This window comes from Rhinopithecus roxellana, chromosome 14 (genome assembly GCF_007565055.1).
Source record: "Rhinopithecus roxellana isolate Shanxi Qingling chromosome 14, ASM756505v1, whole genome shotgun sequence".
Taxonomy (NCBI): domain Eukaryota; kingdom Metazoa; phylum Chordata; class Mammalia; order Primates; family Cercopithecidae; genus Rhinopithecus; species Rhinopithecus roxellana.
Window position 1 is genome coordinate 60,732,565 of NC_044562.1, and position 13,253 is coordinate 60,745,817.

The 13,253-nt window shown below is 49.8% G+C and overlaps 1 protein-coding gene across 3 annotated transcripts in view; it reads right to left on the reverse strand.

Annotated features, from left to right (window-relative positions):
* The window catches only part of UBE2F (ubiquitin conjugating enzyme E2 F (putative)), a 73,683-nt gene extending 60,791 nt beyond the window's left edge, over positions 1-12,892 (reverse strand). For 2 of the 3 annotated variants that reach the window (XM_010357967.2, XM_010357964.2), the window contains exons 1-2: positions 12,705-12,892; positions 6,311-6,444 (exon numbers count right to left, since the gene is read on the reverse strand). In XM_010357967.2, coding sequence (XP_010356269.1) covers positions 6,311-6,428 — 118 coding nt within the window. In that variant the 5' untranslated portion in view covers positions 6,429-6,444; positions 12,705-12,892. Of the gene's footprint in view, positions 1-6,310; positions 6,445-12,668 lie in introns of all 3 variants that reach the window. The other variant, XM_010357965.2, reaches the window with a different exon arrangement.
* Between the last annotated feature and the right edge of the window lie 361 nt (positions 12,893-13,253).

Consider the following 13,253-nt stretch of genomic DNA (forward strand, 5'->3'; position numbering starts at 1 on the left):
TTGGGCCACTGGTCTAGTTTTTAAAATATGTATTGTAGCACAGAACCTCCCAGCTGCACACGCTGCTAAATGCTGTGACTACCCTGACAATGTGGCATGCCACACCCTGAGCCCGCCCTGCTAGAGTCCCATGCCAGGACACGCTGGAGACAGCGGTTCCAGAAAATAGTAAATGCTTCTCTTTCTCCCCCAACACTGAAATGGGGACATGTGGCAGACCTCATATAGGAAGGTGAGGGGTCCCACCTGTGACTGGACTGCTCAAGCAGACACAGACGCCCTCACAGAGGGAGGCCCCTGCACCCCTAGACACTGGGAAGCTCAGGTAGATGGGCAGCCAGACCCTCCCACTCTGCAGTGGTCCCAGCCCCAGCCCCCATCAGCCAAAACAAGAGAAGGTTAGAAACCACCTGGGACTCAGGGGTTGATTGGGACAAGGGGTACACACAGAATCCACCCTGTTTAGCTCCCCTAACTCCAGACTTGACCCTGAAATGGCTCAATTCCAAATCCCCACATTTAACAAAGACTGACACAGGCAAAGGGTCCTGTCAGACCTCCTGGAGTCCCCTGAGATCTTTGCAGGTCACTAACTGTATGCTGAAACTATGATGTGTGTTGGGTGAACAAGTGAAAGAACAGGGAGACAGACAGGCATTCGGCTATCAGATGGAAACAAACTTCGGACAGACAAGAAAGTAACCAATTCTGCCCTGAGGGGTGTTGGGAGGTAGGGAGCACCATGGACTCAGACCCTGATGGACTCAGTCACACGCAGGTTCACAGGGAATGCCGACAACACTGACAATGGCCAGCCCTCCAGTCAGGCCTGGACCCAAGCAAGTCAGGACCAGCTCAAATGCAGATCTGACTCCCTCTCCTCAGCGACCCCAGCTTCTGGAGTCAGGACAGACAGCAGCCCAAAATACTCATCGTTCCACACCCTCCAGGCAATGCAGCTACAAGCATCACTCCAGCACCAGCCTGGAGGGTGCCCTCAGAACTGGACTGAGGATGCTGAGGAAATATGGGTGTGGCTGAGGGGGAGCCCTTGTGGGCATCTGGAGGCCTCCCCATGGCCAGCCATTCCAAAGCAGGCCACACGTTTCCAGAGACCTGGAATCGAGCCAGGACAGCTGACTCTGGCCTCCCATCACTGTTCAGAACCAGGCCCACACTTCCAAGAAAAAGAAGAGGCCTCTGTTGTGCAGATACCATTGGCCCTCCCCCACCAGGGACAAGCTCCTGCCTCCCACAAGCTCAGCCCTACTGCCATCTGCACCACACCAGAGCCCACATCACAGGTGAGCAAGGCAATGAGCCAGGTGCTATGACACAGCAGCACCCAGATCCCCTCAGTGAGGGCTGTGGGCAGGCAGCCTTCAGCAATCAGCCCTTTCAGGGATTTGGTGGCTGCACAGATCTGCACTCCACACGACACCCGTCCCAGGCAACCCTCATCTAACCACTGAAGGGTGCAGAGCAGGAAGACCTGACTATCTCACCAGACTGGGGACAGCTCTGAAGGGCTGTGCTGGTGCTTGCCCTTGCTCCATAGCAGAGGCTATCGTGGGACCTTCCTCTCCACTTGAGTCTCCCTCTGCCCACTCTTGTTTCCCATGCCTACCCCACAGGTGTTGCCCCAAAAGTACCCCTTAGTAAGGATCCTGCATGACAAACTCCCTACCTCCTCTTCAGGAAACCCAGCCTATGGCATAAAGTCCCAAAGACATATTGACACAATTTTCTACCACCTATGAATGCTCGTGAATAATACCCTTACACAAGCCACAGTACCAGATGACAGTTCTGACTATAGTAATCTTTCTGAACTCCAACACCCCACTTTTCTCAAAGTCCCAAAAGGGAGTCTGGATTTCACCTGGAAAGGATTCTTACTTTATCAGCCCTCAAAGTGCCTTGCCATGCCCTCCAACAGCCACAGACTCCGCCAGCTTCCACAGCACCACTTCCACCACAACTTCCCAGAGGACAGAAGGCCAGACTGCCACCAGGGTCAACAAGCCACCCACAGGGCAAGCTAAACAAGGGAGCACTCTAGGTGCGGACTCCACAAGCATGAACCGTCAGGCACTCTTGCTGCACTCTGTGTGTACAGCCACCTCTCTCAGATCAGGCACACCCTTCTTTACCCAACCTCCACCACAAGCCCAAACTACTCACCACTCAGCCTGGCCTGCAGCCCCTGAGGCAGGTGGAGGGAAAGGCCATGAGAGGGGAGGTTACACTGAGTTCTACTGCCATTTATGGCCAGTGCTTTGGACTCTGAAACTTAATCGCCACCAGTGCCTGGGGAGGATGGAAATGGTGGCCTCAAGAGTTGGCTCTGCACCTTTCCTTGTGAGACCCTTCTTGTTCTTGATGGGTCGCACAAAGTCAAAGAACCTCAGCTGGGCCCTGTCAACCCAGACAAAGATATTTCCTTCCTTGGAGCTGGAGGGGAGCCCAGGTTGGTGGGTCTTAGTGGGCTCTGTCAGGCCCCGGAGCCCGCAGAGAGCTCCAGGGTGAGTTCCTGAGCAGGGCAGGAGACATGGAGACGCAGAGCCTCCTTGAACTATCTTTTCTGTGGACTTGCACTTCTATTCTGCTACTTTGGTTTCTGCTGTTTGCATCTGCTCCCCCAGAGCCTGTCCTACCCCAGTATGTGGTTCTGGCTGTCTTGCTGCAATAAAGCCGCAAACTGGGCAAGTTTCTTAACCTGAGTCTCAGCAGTTCATGGGTAAAATGAAGCATCCATCTGGTAAGGCTTTGAAAAGTCAAACAAGAATTACCCCATTAAGTGCCTACTATGACTCGAATGGGGAAATTCATGTTGAAGCTCAATCTCCACTGTGGTAGTATTAAGAGGTGGGGCCTCCAGGGAAGTGATGGTCACCAGGGCTCTGCCTTATGAATGGATTAGTGCCTTATAAAAGGGCAGGAGGAAACTAGCTTAGGCCCTTTTTGTCCTTCCATCTCTTCTGCCATGTGAAGACACAGCAACAAGGTGCTATCTTTGAAGCAGAGTACTACCTGTACCAGATACCAATCCTACTAGGATCCTGGACTTCCCAGCCTCCAAAACTGTGAGAAGTAAACCTCTATTGTTTATAAATTACCCAATTTGTGGCATTTTGTTACAGCAGCACAAATGAACTAAGAAGGTGCCCAACAGAGGGCCTGGCCCTAAGTGCTCAGTATACAAAAGCTACTACTATTAGTTACTATTAACCATGACGATGATTGGGTAAAGATGGGACAGTCCATTTGTCAGCTTCTACCCACTCCTCCTCAGCTAACATCCAGGCCCTCCTAGCTGCAACTCCTTAGTCACCGAAGCACTCACTGTCTACTCCAAGTACGGCAACAACACACCATTTTCCTGGCTATGCTGCAAATGGAGCCCAGAATCTGAGAAGACACTCAAGTCCTATCAGGCACACCCAAGTAAGGTGCTCCAGCTCTTGCCCCGCCCTCTGGGCCTCTTAGGGTAAAGCCTCCAGCACAACAGACGCTGAATACAGGCTTACTAGGTAAGGCCAAAATGTGAAATACCATTCTCACTCCACTTTCAACCAATCATACAACAGGCTGGATAATCCAAAACTAAGTCCAAACTCAGGGGCAGAGGGAGAATAAGAAAAAGAGTACAGGCCAGGAACAGTGGCTCATGCCTGTTACCCCAGCACTTTGGGAGGTCGAGGCAGGCAATCACTTGAGGTCAGGAGTTTGAGACCAGCCTGGTCAACATGTTGAAACCCTGTCTCTACTAAAAATAAAAAAATTAGCTGGGCGTGGTGGCGCATGCCTGTAATTCCAGCTACTCAGGAGGCTGAGGCATGAGAATCGCTCAAACCTGGGAGGTGAAAGTTGCAGTGGGCCGATATCGTGCCACTGCATTCTGTCTCAAAAAAGAAAAAGAAAAAGAGGGCATTGTTAAGTCCCCACAAACCCCGTGCCCTCACAGTTCCCATTCCTATCCCAGTTTAACAGTGATTTGTGTCTGGGAAGGCCAAGCACAGCACATTTATATACAGCAGCTTTTCTGCTGTTAGATTCCTTCAGGACATGTAAATGCCTGTAATCTCCATGTTTTCAACCTAATACAACATGAAAACAGGGAGTGCAAATACACTAATCAACCATTTGCTTTCTAGCTGCTCTATATGCAGGAAATGTAAACACTTGTCAGGTGCGGTGGCTCACACTTGTAATCCCAACACTTTGGGAGAACCGAGGTGGGTGGATCACTTGAGCCCAGGAGTTCAAGACTAGCCTGGAAAACATAATGAAACCCCGTCTCTACCAAAAATAAAAATAAAAAATAAAATAATTAGCTGGGCATGGTGGTGCACGCCTGTAGTCCCAGCTACTCAGGAGGCTGAGGTGACAGGATCATCTGAGCCCAGGAGGTTGAGGCTGCAGTGAGCCATGATTGTGCCACTGCACTCCAGCCTGGTGACAGAGTAAGACCCTGTCTCAAAAAAAAAAAAAAAAAAAATTAAAGAAATGTAAACACTTGTTATAAAGTAAAGCTGGGCACAGTGGCTCACGTCTGTAATCCCAGCACTTTGGGAGGCCAAAGCAGGTGGATCACCTGAGGTCAGGAGTCTGAGATTAGCCTGGCTAACATGGTGAAACCTCGTCTCTATTAATGGCTGGGCGCAGTGGCTCAGGCTTGTAATCCTAGCACTTTGGGAGGCCAAGGCAGGTGGATCACCTGAGGTCAGGAGTTCAAGACTAGCCTGGCTAACATGGTGAAACTCCATCTCTATTAAGCATACAAAAATGGCCAGGCACAGTGGCTCATGCTTGTAATCCTAGCACTTTGGGAAGCTGAGGCAGGCAGATCACCTGAGGTCAGGAGTTTGAGACCAGCCTGGCCAACTTGGCAAAACCTCATCTCTACTAAAAATACAACAAATTAGCTGGGCGTGGTGGCAGGCGCCGGTAATCCCAGCTACTAGGGAGGCTAAGGCAGGAGAATCACTTGAACCCCGGGGGCAGAGGCTGCAGTGAGCCAAGACTGCACCACTGTACTCCAGTCTGGGCGACAAGGGAGAGCCTCCATCTCAAAAAAAAAAAAAAAAAAAAAAAAAGAATACAAAAATTTGGCCAGGCGTAGGGGCTCATGCTTGTAATCCCAGCACTTTGGGAGGCCAAGGCAAGCAAATCACCTGAGGTCGGGAGTTCAAGACCAGCCTGACCAACATGGAGAAACCCCGTCTCTACTAAAAAGACAAAATTAGCCAGGCGTAGTAGCGCATGCCTGTAATCCCAGCTACTTGAGGCTGAGGCAGAATTGCTTGAACCTGGGAGGCAGAGGTTGTGGTGAGCCGAGATCATGCCACTGCACTCCAGCCTGGACAAAAAGAGCAAAATTCTGTTTAAAAAAAAAAAATTAGCTGGGCGTGGTGGCAGGTGCCTGTAATTTCAGCTACTCAGGAGGCTGAGGCAGGAGAACTGCTTGAACCCAGGAGGTGGAGGTTGCAGTGAGCCAAGATTGCTCCACCGCACTCCAGCCTGGGTGAGAGTGAGACTCTGTCTCAAAAAAATAAATAAATAAAATACAAAGTTAACTTTTTTATAATTAAGCAAATTATAATCTCCTTAAAGGCTGCAACTGTTTCCTCATCTTTCATAGGTCTTATGACCCCCAAGAAACCGACTTCAAAGCACTTGAAAATGTTAAGAGTTTGCTAAATGAATAAATGCAAAATTTACGCTCAAACATACAAATGAATGCATATTTGCATGCACACATACTCTCACACATTTTACCAACCCTTCTCCAGGATAAAGTTTCTCCTCACCAACATGGATAGCAGAAGTCAACTAAAACTGTAGAATACTACATGTTAATAATTCCGTGAAGAGAACTAATTTTTCACAAGACTCGCCGTAGGCTTTGACCTGAATAAAACAGGAAAAGATCCTAAGAGACTACAAAATGTGACTCCTTCCCCTTTACAGAGCAGAAACTATGGTGCTGAGAATCAGAAAGAAAGGAAGATAATGGCAGCTCTGAAACCAGTCTTAGGCCTTGCCGACTCTCAGCACCTTATTCTTTCTGCTAGCATTTTGGCAGACGTGACAAAGAACATCCCATACCATCTCCCTGCAACAGCGTGCTCACATCATCTGCATGGTACAATGTCCTTCCACTATAAGAGATAAGCAATTATATTTTAAAATCTTTTTAAACAGGTATTTCTATTCAGCAGTGGGTTGCTTTATATCCCCAAAGACTCTCCAGTCAAACTTCCGTTTGTTACAGGATACAAAAACAGTTCACATGAATGATCATTACCTTTAACAAGCAATTTGTCTCTCACAGAAACCCTCCGAGTCGAGTCGGACGCTGTGGCTGCCGTCCGGGACCCTTTGAGACCATCGTCACGCTTCAGTTTGCTTGCTAGCGTTAGCATTACTGCTGCCTTTACCCTGAAAGACAGCAATGAAAGCAGGGTTAAGGACCAGGTCTCCAGAGACTAATTAGACATTGAGGAAAATGTACAGGTGCTTTTGTATTTTGATTTTTTCCCATAATTTAGTTATGGAAAAAATTTGCACACATTAATAAGATTGGATTCCTTCATAATACATTTGAAAAGCTCTATGCCATCCTCTATAAGCCTAACTTAAAATTATGAATTAACTTTATTTATTTTTATTTTTTATTTCTTGAGACGGAGTTTTGCTCTTGTTGCCCAGGCTGGAGTGCAATGGTGAAATCTCAGCTCACCGAAACCTCCGCCTCCCAGGTTCAAGCAATTCTCCTGCCTCAGCCTCCTGAGTAGCTGGGATTACAAGCATGCAGCACCATGCCTGGCTAATTTTGTATTTTTAGCAGAGACAGGGTTTCTCCATGTTGAGGTTGGTCTCAAACTCCTGACCTCAGGTGATCCGCCCGCCTTGGCCTCCCAAAGTGCTGGGATTACAGGCATGAGCCACCGTGCCTGGCCATGAATTAATAGTTTTTTAAAAAGAGAGTCACGGCTGGGCACAGTGGCTCAAAAATACAATCCCAGCACTTTGGGAGGCCAAGGTAGGAGGATCGCCTGAGCCTAAAAGCTCAAGACCAGCCTGGGCAATATGGCAAAACCCTGTCTCTACAAAAAATACAAAAAAATGAGCCAGGGGGGTGGCGTGCGCCTGTAGTCCCAGCTACTCGGGAAGCTGAGGTGGGAGGATCCCTTGGGCCTGGGAGGCTGGGGATGCGGTGAGCCGTGATTGTGCTACTGCACTCCGGCCTGGGTGACAGAGCGAGACCCTGTCTCCAAAAAAAAAAAAAAAAAAAATTAAAATTAAAAAGTCATGCATTTCACACTCACTGGTTACCCACTAGGTGCCAGGCCCTGGGATGTGGTTGTGACGAAGCTCCCGTGGAACACAATGTCTAGGGTGCCTCCACAGCTTCTCAACCAGCATGCCCTCACCAACGGGTTCCACATGGGTCCATTACTGTCCACTAGTAAGTCTGCCCTGCCCTGCTGCAGGGGATCATGCACACACATGGTATGGTCCCAGGGTCTGGCCCATCACCAACTGAAGCAGCACAGCCTCTGGTGGAAGAGGAGCACCACTCTTTGCTCTCCTTCCTCCTTTAATAAAGGTGTGGCTAGAGCCTTAACAAGCATCTTCTCATTTATTCATGCTGTGTTGCATTTACTTACGTTTGTGTTTTATTTATATTTTTTGGCAATTTCAACATCAAGACTGAATTAAAATTAATGTCCCAAAGTAGATTATGTTCATTGGTGGCTTCCACCCCATCTGTGTTGCAGGTTCCCCTGCTGTAAGCTCCACTGGGAGGGACAACAAAGACCAAACACAGGTGATGCCACTTGCTGCCTGGGAGACAGTTGAAGAAATGCCACAATTTGTTTAAGATTTTATTTTTTAAGGGCAGTTTTAAGTACACAGTAAAATTAAGAGGAAGGTACAGAGATTCCCCATATGCTCCCTGCCCCAACACATGGACATCCTCCCCTATTACCAACATCTCCCACCAGAGGGTACATTTGTTACAATTAATGAACCCACATCAACACATGATAACTCAAAGTCCACAGCTTACATTATGATCCCACTAATTATAAGGGTAACTATCCTCTAGACTCTGCCTTCTATTTCTAACACAAACTGATATTAATCTTCCTCCTAACTCTTACTTACTTTGCCATGGTCAGAGAGAGTCTCTGGAACTTCTTTTGACTGAGGACAAATATTTGTCACTAGGGCCGGGCGCTGTGGCTCACGCCTGTAATCCCAGCACTTCAGGAGAATGAGGCAGGAGGATCACGAGGTTAGGAGATTGAGACCATCCTGGCCAACATGGCGAAACCCTGTCTCTACTAAAATACAAAAAATTAGCTGGGTGTGGTGGCGCACACCTGTAGTCCCAGCTACTGGGGAGGCTGAGGCAGGAGAATCGCTTGAACCCGGGAGGCAGAGGTTACAGTGAGCTGAGATTGTACCACTGCACTCCAGCCTGGCAACAGAGCGAGACTCAAAAATAAAATAAAATAAAATAAATTGTCACCAGTTCAATATTTCCATAATTTCCTTTATTGCTTTCATATCATTTTATTTCAATACCACTCTGATCATTTCAACAGAAAACGATCTAAAAATTCCATGTGAAAAGCCTGACATAAGCACAGAAATTTTAGGTTGAGACTAAGATCCTGAAAGTCAAATAAGAATACTCCTTTCCTCATTGGCATTTTAAACCATTTTTCACCCAGGTCTCTTACACAGTTTCTCACATCATCTTCTGCCTATCTCCTAAAGGCTGTCAGATTTTATTTTTTATTGTTTGTATCATGAAAACAGTATAGGCCGGGCATGGTAGCTCATGCCTGTAATTCCAGCACTTTGGGAGGCCAAGGCGGGTGGGTCACCTGAGGTCGGGAGTTCTAAACCAGCCTGGCCAACATGGTGAAACCCCATCTCTACTAAAAATACCAAAAAAATCAGCTGGGCCTGGTGGCGGGTGCCTGTACCAGCTACTCAGGAGGCTGAGGCAGGAGAATAGGTTGAACCCACAAGGTGGAGGATGAAGTGATGGTGCCATTGCACTCCAGCCTGGGCAACAAGAGTGAAACTGCATCTCAAAAAATAAAAAAATTTAAAGAATTTTTAAAAAATGAAAACAATTCATAGAATATGATCTTCTGAACTGCACAGTCTTTTCCACTCAGAGGACACGGACATACACATACCGTAAACCCCTTAAGAAGCACTGGTCTAAAGGCTTCCGAGACAGCTCTGCGCTTCCACAGTCATAAGCTCTTAGAATTGCAAAGCTGGAATGGACTTCTCCTACTCCCATTCCATTTTAACATGTGGACCCCAGGACAACAGGGGCCCAGAAGGCAGGCTGCCGAAAGCCACTCAGCTGCTAGAAGCAGTCACCAAAGACACACTAGTTTCCCTCTCATGGATGACAAAAATGTTTTTTGCTTGTTTTTTGAGACAGGTCTTGCTCTGTAGCCCAGGCTGGAGTGCAGTGGCGTGACTCGAGCTCAGTGCAGCCTCTAACTGCTAGGTTCAAGAGATCCTCTCACCTCAGCACCCCCAACCCCCAAAGCAGCTAGGATTACAGGCACGCACCATTACGCCCAGTTAATTTTAAATTTTTTTGTAGAGACAGGGCTTTACCATGTTACCCAGGCTGGTCTTGAACTCCTGAGCTGAAGCAATCCACCTGCCTCAGCCTCCCAAAGTGCTGGGACTACAGACGTGAGCCACCACGCCCAGCAGGACATGTTTTTATCTCGATTGTGGTCATGGTTTCAGACTAATCAATTACACAATTTAAATATGGGCAGTTTAGTGTATTTCAATTATGCCTCAATAAAGTTGACAAAAATGTGAAAATAAGCCAACATTACTTTCTTCATTGTTACGCTACTGTGCCATCTCCTCAGGTGGACCTCCATAAGAGCACATCTTCACAGCTTCGCCCAGGGCAAAGCAGCTGGGTTCAGCTGATGAAGTTACTTCATAGGGAAAAAGTCAAACACCTGTAGGGGCTTCAGCTACCACAGACATTAGCACCATCTAGAGCCAAGCTCTCCTGCTTCAGCCCCTACCTGGAATGATCTTGTCAAATGTCCCTCACAAGGATTCCTTGTCATGGAACAGTGTTTCCCTTCCCAGCCAAGTCTGCTGCCACGTGTGCAGACTCGATCACATCAGTCCTGCCACATCATCAGGGTCACCCAATTATAGACCAAGACGTGCATCCATCCATCACCTGGGGGTCAGCTGGATGCACCAGATGCCCTACACAAGGACTACCAGGTCTCTGGCTGACCTTGGGAATGCAAATGAAGCAAAGAGTAAAAAATAAAAGCACAACATGCTTGAACATGAGTTCAGCAGGCAGTAACCTAGGAAAGCCAGAATGAAGAGTCCCATAGAACAGCAAGCACCAGGGCCACACCCAGCTCCCCGAGAACCTGCACTGAAGGAGGCTCAGGGGTGCCTGGGGAGACTGATCCCTCACATACTGAAAGGCTCACCACCAAGAAACTCTTCTGTACCACTACAGTCTGCAGGCTATGCTTAATGCTTTTATACCCCCAATCATGCCATGACGAAATCCTCTCTGTGGGCAGAAGATGCTCCAATATTCAATTCCACTGGAAGAGTCAGATTGCTGGTTTACTATCTTCAAGTCTGTGACTTGCGAGATATAAAAGAATGTTCAACACTGGTGTTTTGTTTTCCATAGAAAGTAATAAAAAATGTACTTCCCTAACATTCTAAGAAATCTAATACAGTGACCATCTATTTTTCTGTCATGTGTATCATTTTCACATGCCACTTTAAGGATAAACCCAAGGCCTAATTTGGGAATGTTTCCATAGCTATAAAATTAAATCTATACCAAAGGATTCTAACAAAAAATAAGTATTCAAACTGTCAAGCGGCTAGCTGAATACCTGCAGTTGCTTCAGAATTCTTTTCCTTCTTCAATATGTTTCAACTCTTGAAGATCTGGTTTAAAACAAAACTTCCTCTTTCCTGCAAATTACACTCTAAGGCAGCATTTCGGTAACATCAGCTGTTCTGAACAGCATTCTCAGTCTCTAAATTCCACAAGTTGTAATTGGCCCAGTTAGGTTCTTCCTCTGGATGGGACCTGCTTTCTGACGGCCCAAAGAGTATCTGGTGTGCAATGTATTAGTGTCATCAAGTGATATTTACTCAGCACCCCTGCAAGCAATGGCAAAACCAGGCCATGTCACTTTGTGCAGGGACGCCAGGGGCCAGTCAGCTCAAGGTGAGGGGGCTACTTATTTACAATTCCTTCCTAATGGAGACATCGCAATCCAAGCATAAAGGATGGGACTGCGGGTCACTAGGGGACACTCAACTTCCCCAGTCAAAGGGGCCCAGATCAGGGCACAACAAAGTCCATATCCCACTCTTCCACAGAATGCCAGTGCCCAAGAACCTCCTGCTTGGCACAGAAGTACGCTGGTTGACTGACCATCTTTGGAGTCCCAGCCCCTTCTATTTTCAGCAGTGAACCTGCCCCTTCCTGCACTGCCTACTACCTGAAAGGCAGGTATGTCCAGGTTGGGGGACAGCACTACACTTGGTGTGGTTCTGTCTCTCAATCTCTCTCCCACCTCTATGCTCCCCCTTACCTTCATCTCACTCCTCAGCCAGGATTCCTCTGCACCAGGCAGGCCAATTTCCTCTTTGTTCCTTCACAACACCCTGTTCATTTCCAGAAGCTTCTATTCAATCTGATACCCAGGTCTGGAATGCCCTCCTTCCTTCACAAACGAATCCTACCCCTTCCTTAAGGGGAAGATTCCTACCTAGATTCCAACGTCTCCTCCTCCAAGAAGCTTTCTCTGGCTGTTCCAACCCATCCTGCCCCCACTTTCAGGCGGTCGGGAATGCAGGGTGGGGGGCCCAATTCCCTCCTGTGACAGATGAGGAAACTGAGCCCAGGGAGGGGAAGGACACACCCAAGATGACACACCAGCAGAACCAGGTCTGGAACCAAGATTCTGCAGCACTAATTGCTCCAAGATGCCCTTCCCTCCTCGTCTCCTTTGCTGTGGCAAAAATTTTCCAAACTAGCCTGGCCGCCCCCAATTGTAGGTAAGCGCCCATACTTACTCTTCGCGCTGCAGGTACACGGACGGGGCGCGAGTTGTCACTCCCCTCACCTCCCCCGCTCCTCACGGCCTAGCGTGACTCCTGCCGCGATCGGGAGTCCAGTCCCGCTTTCTGCGGCCACGTCGGGCCGGTGACCTTGGCCAGGCGCTGGACGCCCCGCTTCCTCCCTAGAAGGCAGGCAACCGATCCCGCGAGTGGGGCGTGTGTGGCCAGGTCTGTGCCACGCTCGACCCAGGGCCTGGTTCACATTAGGTGCTCGGCGCGGGCCGTCCCCAGGAGCCGCCGCGGTCACTCACTGCCGGGCGAGGCCAGCGCCCTGGCCACTGACGCCGCCTCCGACCCCCGGCTCGCTGCCCGCGGCCCGCAGTCCCTTCCCATTCACGCCGCTCGGCCTTGCGTCCAGGTGCCCGCGCCCGCCCGGCCCCCGGCGTGAGGAACCCGGTGGGCCTGAGGCGGCCCCGCCACCGCCCGCGCCCTCCGCCCGGCCCGCAGGCCAGCCCGCGCACCGGCTTCCGCACCTCGCCCCGCCGCAGAGCCGCGCGGTCGCTCCTCACCTGGGCTCCCCGAGACAGGCGAGGCGGGTCCGGCACCCAACACCATGCCCGGCCCGGGCGGCTGCTGCGAGACGCGGCCCCTCACAGCCGCACCGGCTCCCGGCGGCGGGACCGGAAGTGGAGAGGCGGGGACTCGGCCGCTCTCGCCCGCGGCTGCAGAGACAGCAGCGGGCGCTTTAAAAAAAAAATTCAAAGTGACGAAAAACTTTATTGGAACCAGACACGCGAACAGCGGCGTGCGCCGGTCGGGACTGGGCTGGGCGACCGGCCGCTCGGACCTCGCTCATTGGCAGAGGGCGCGGCCGGGGGGCGGGCACGGATTTCGCGACCGTCGCTGATTGGCGAGTAGCGTTAGGGGCGGGGCTTCCCAGTTGGCTCTAGAGTCCGATCGCCCGAGGGCTGGGGATTTTGCTCCTGGTTCCAACCGGAGTTAACTTATTGGTCTTCAGGATTTAGGGGCTCGGAGGAGCCCGGGTTATCCTTCCCTAAGGAGCGGCCTCCGTGGCTGGAGCTCCCGCTGTCCAGCACCGCACCTGGAGTGCAAAGTAC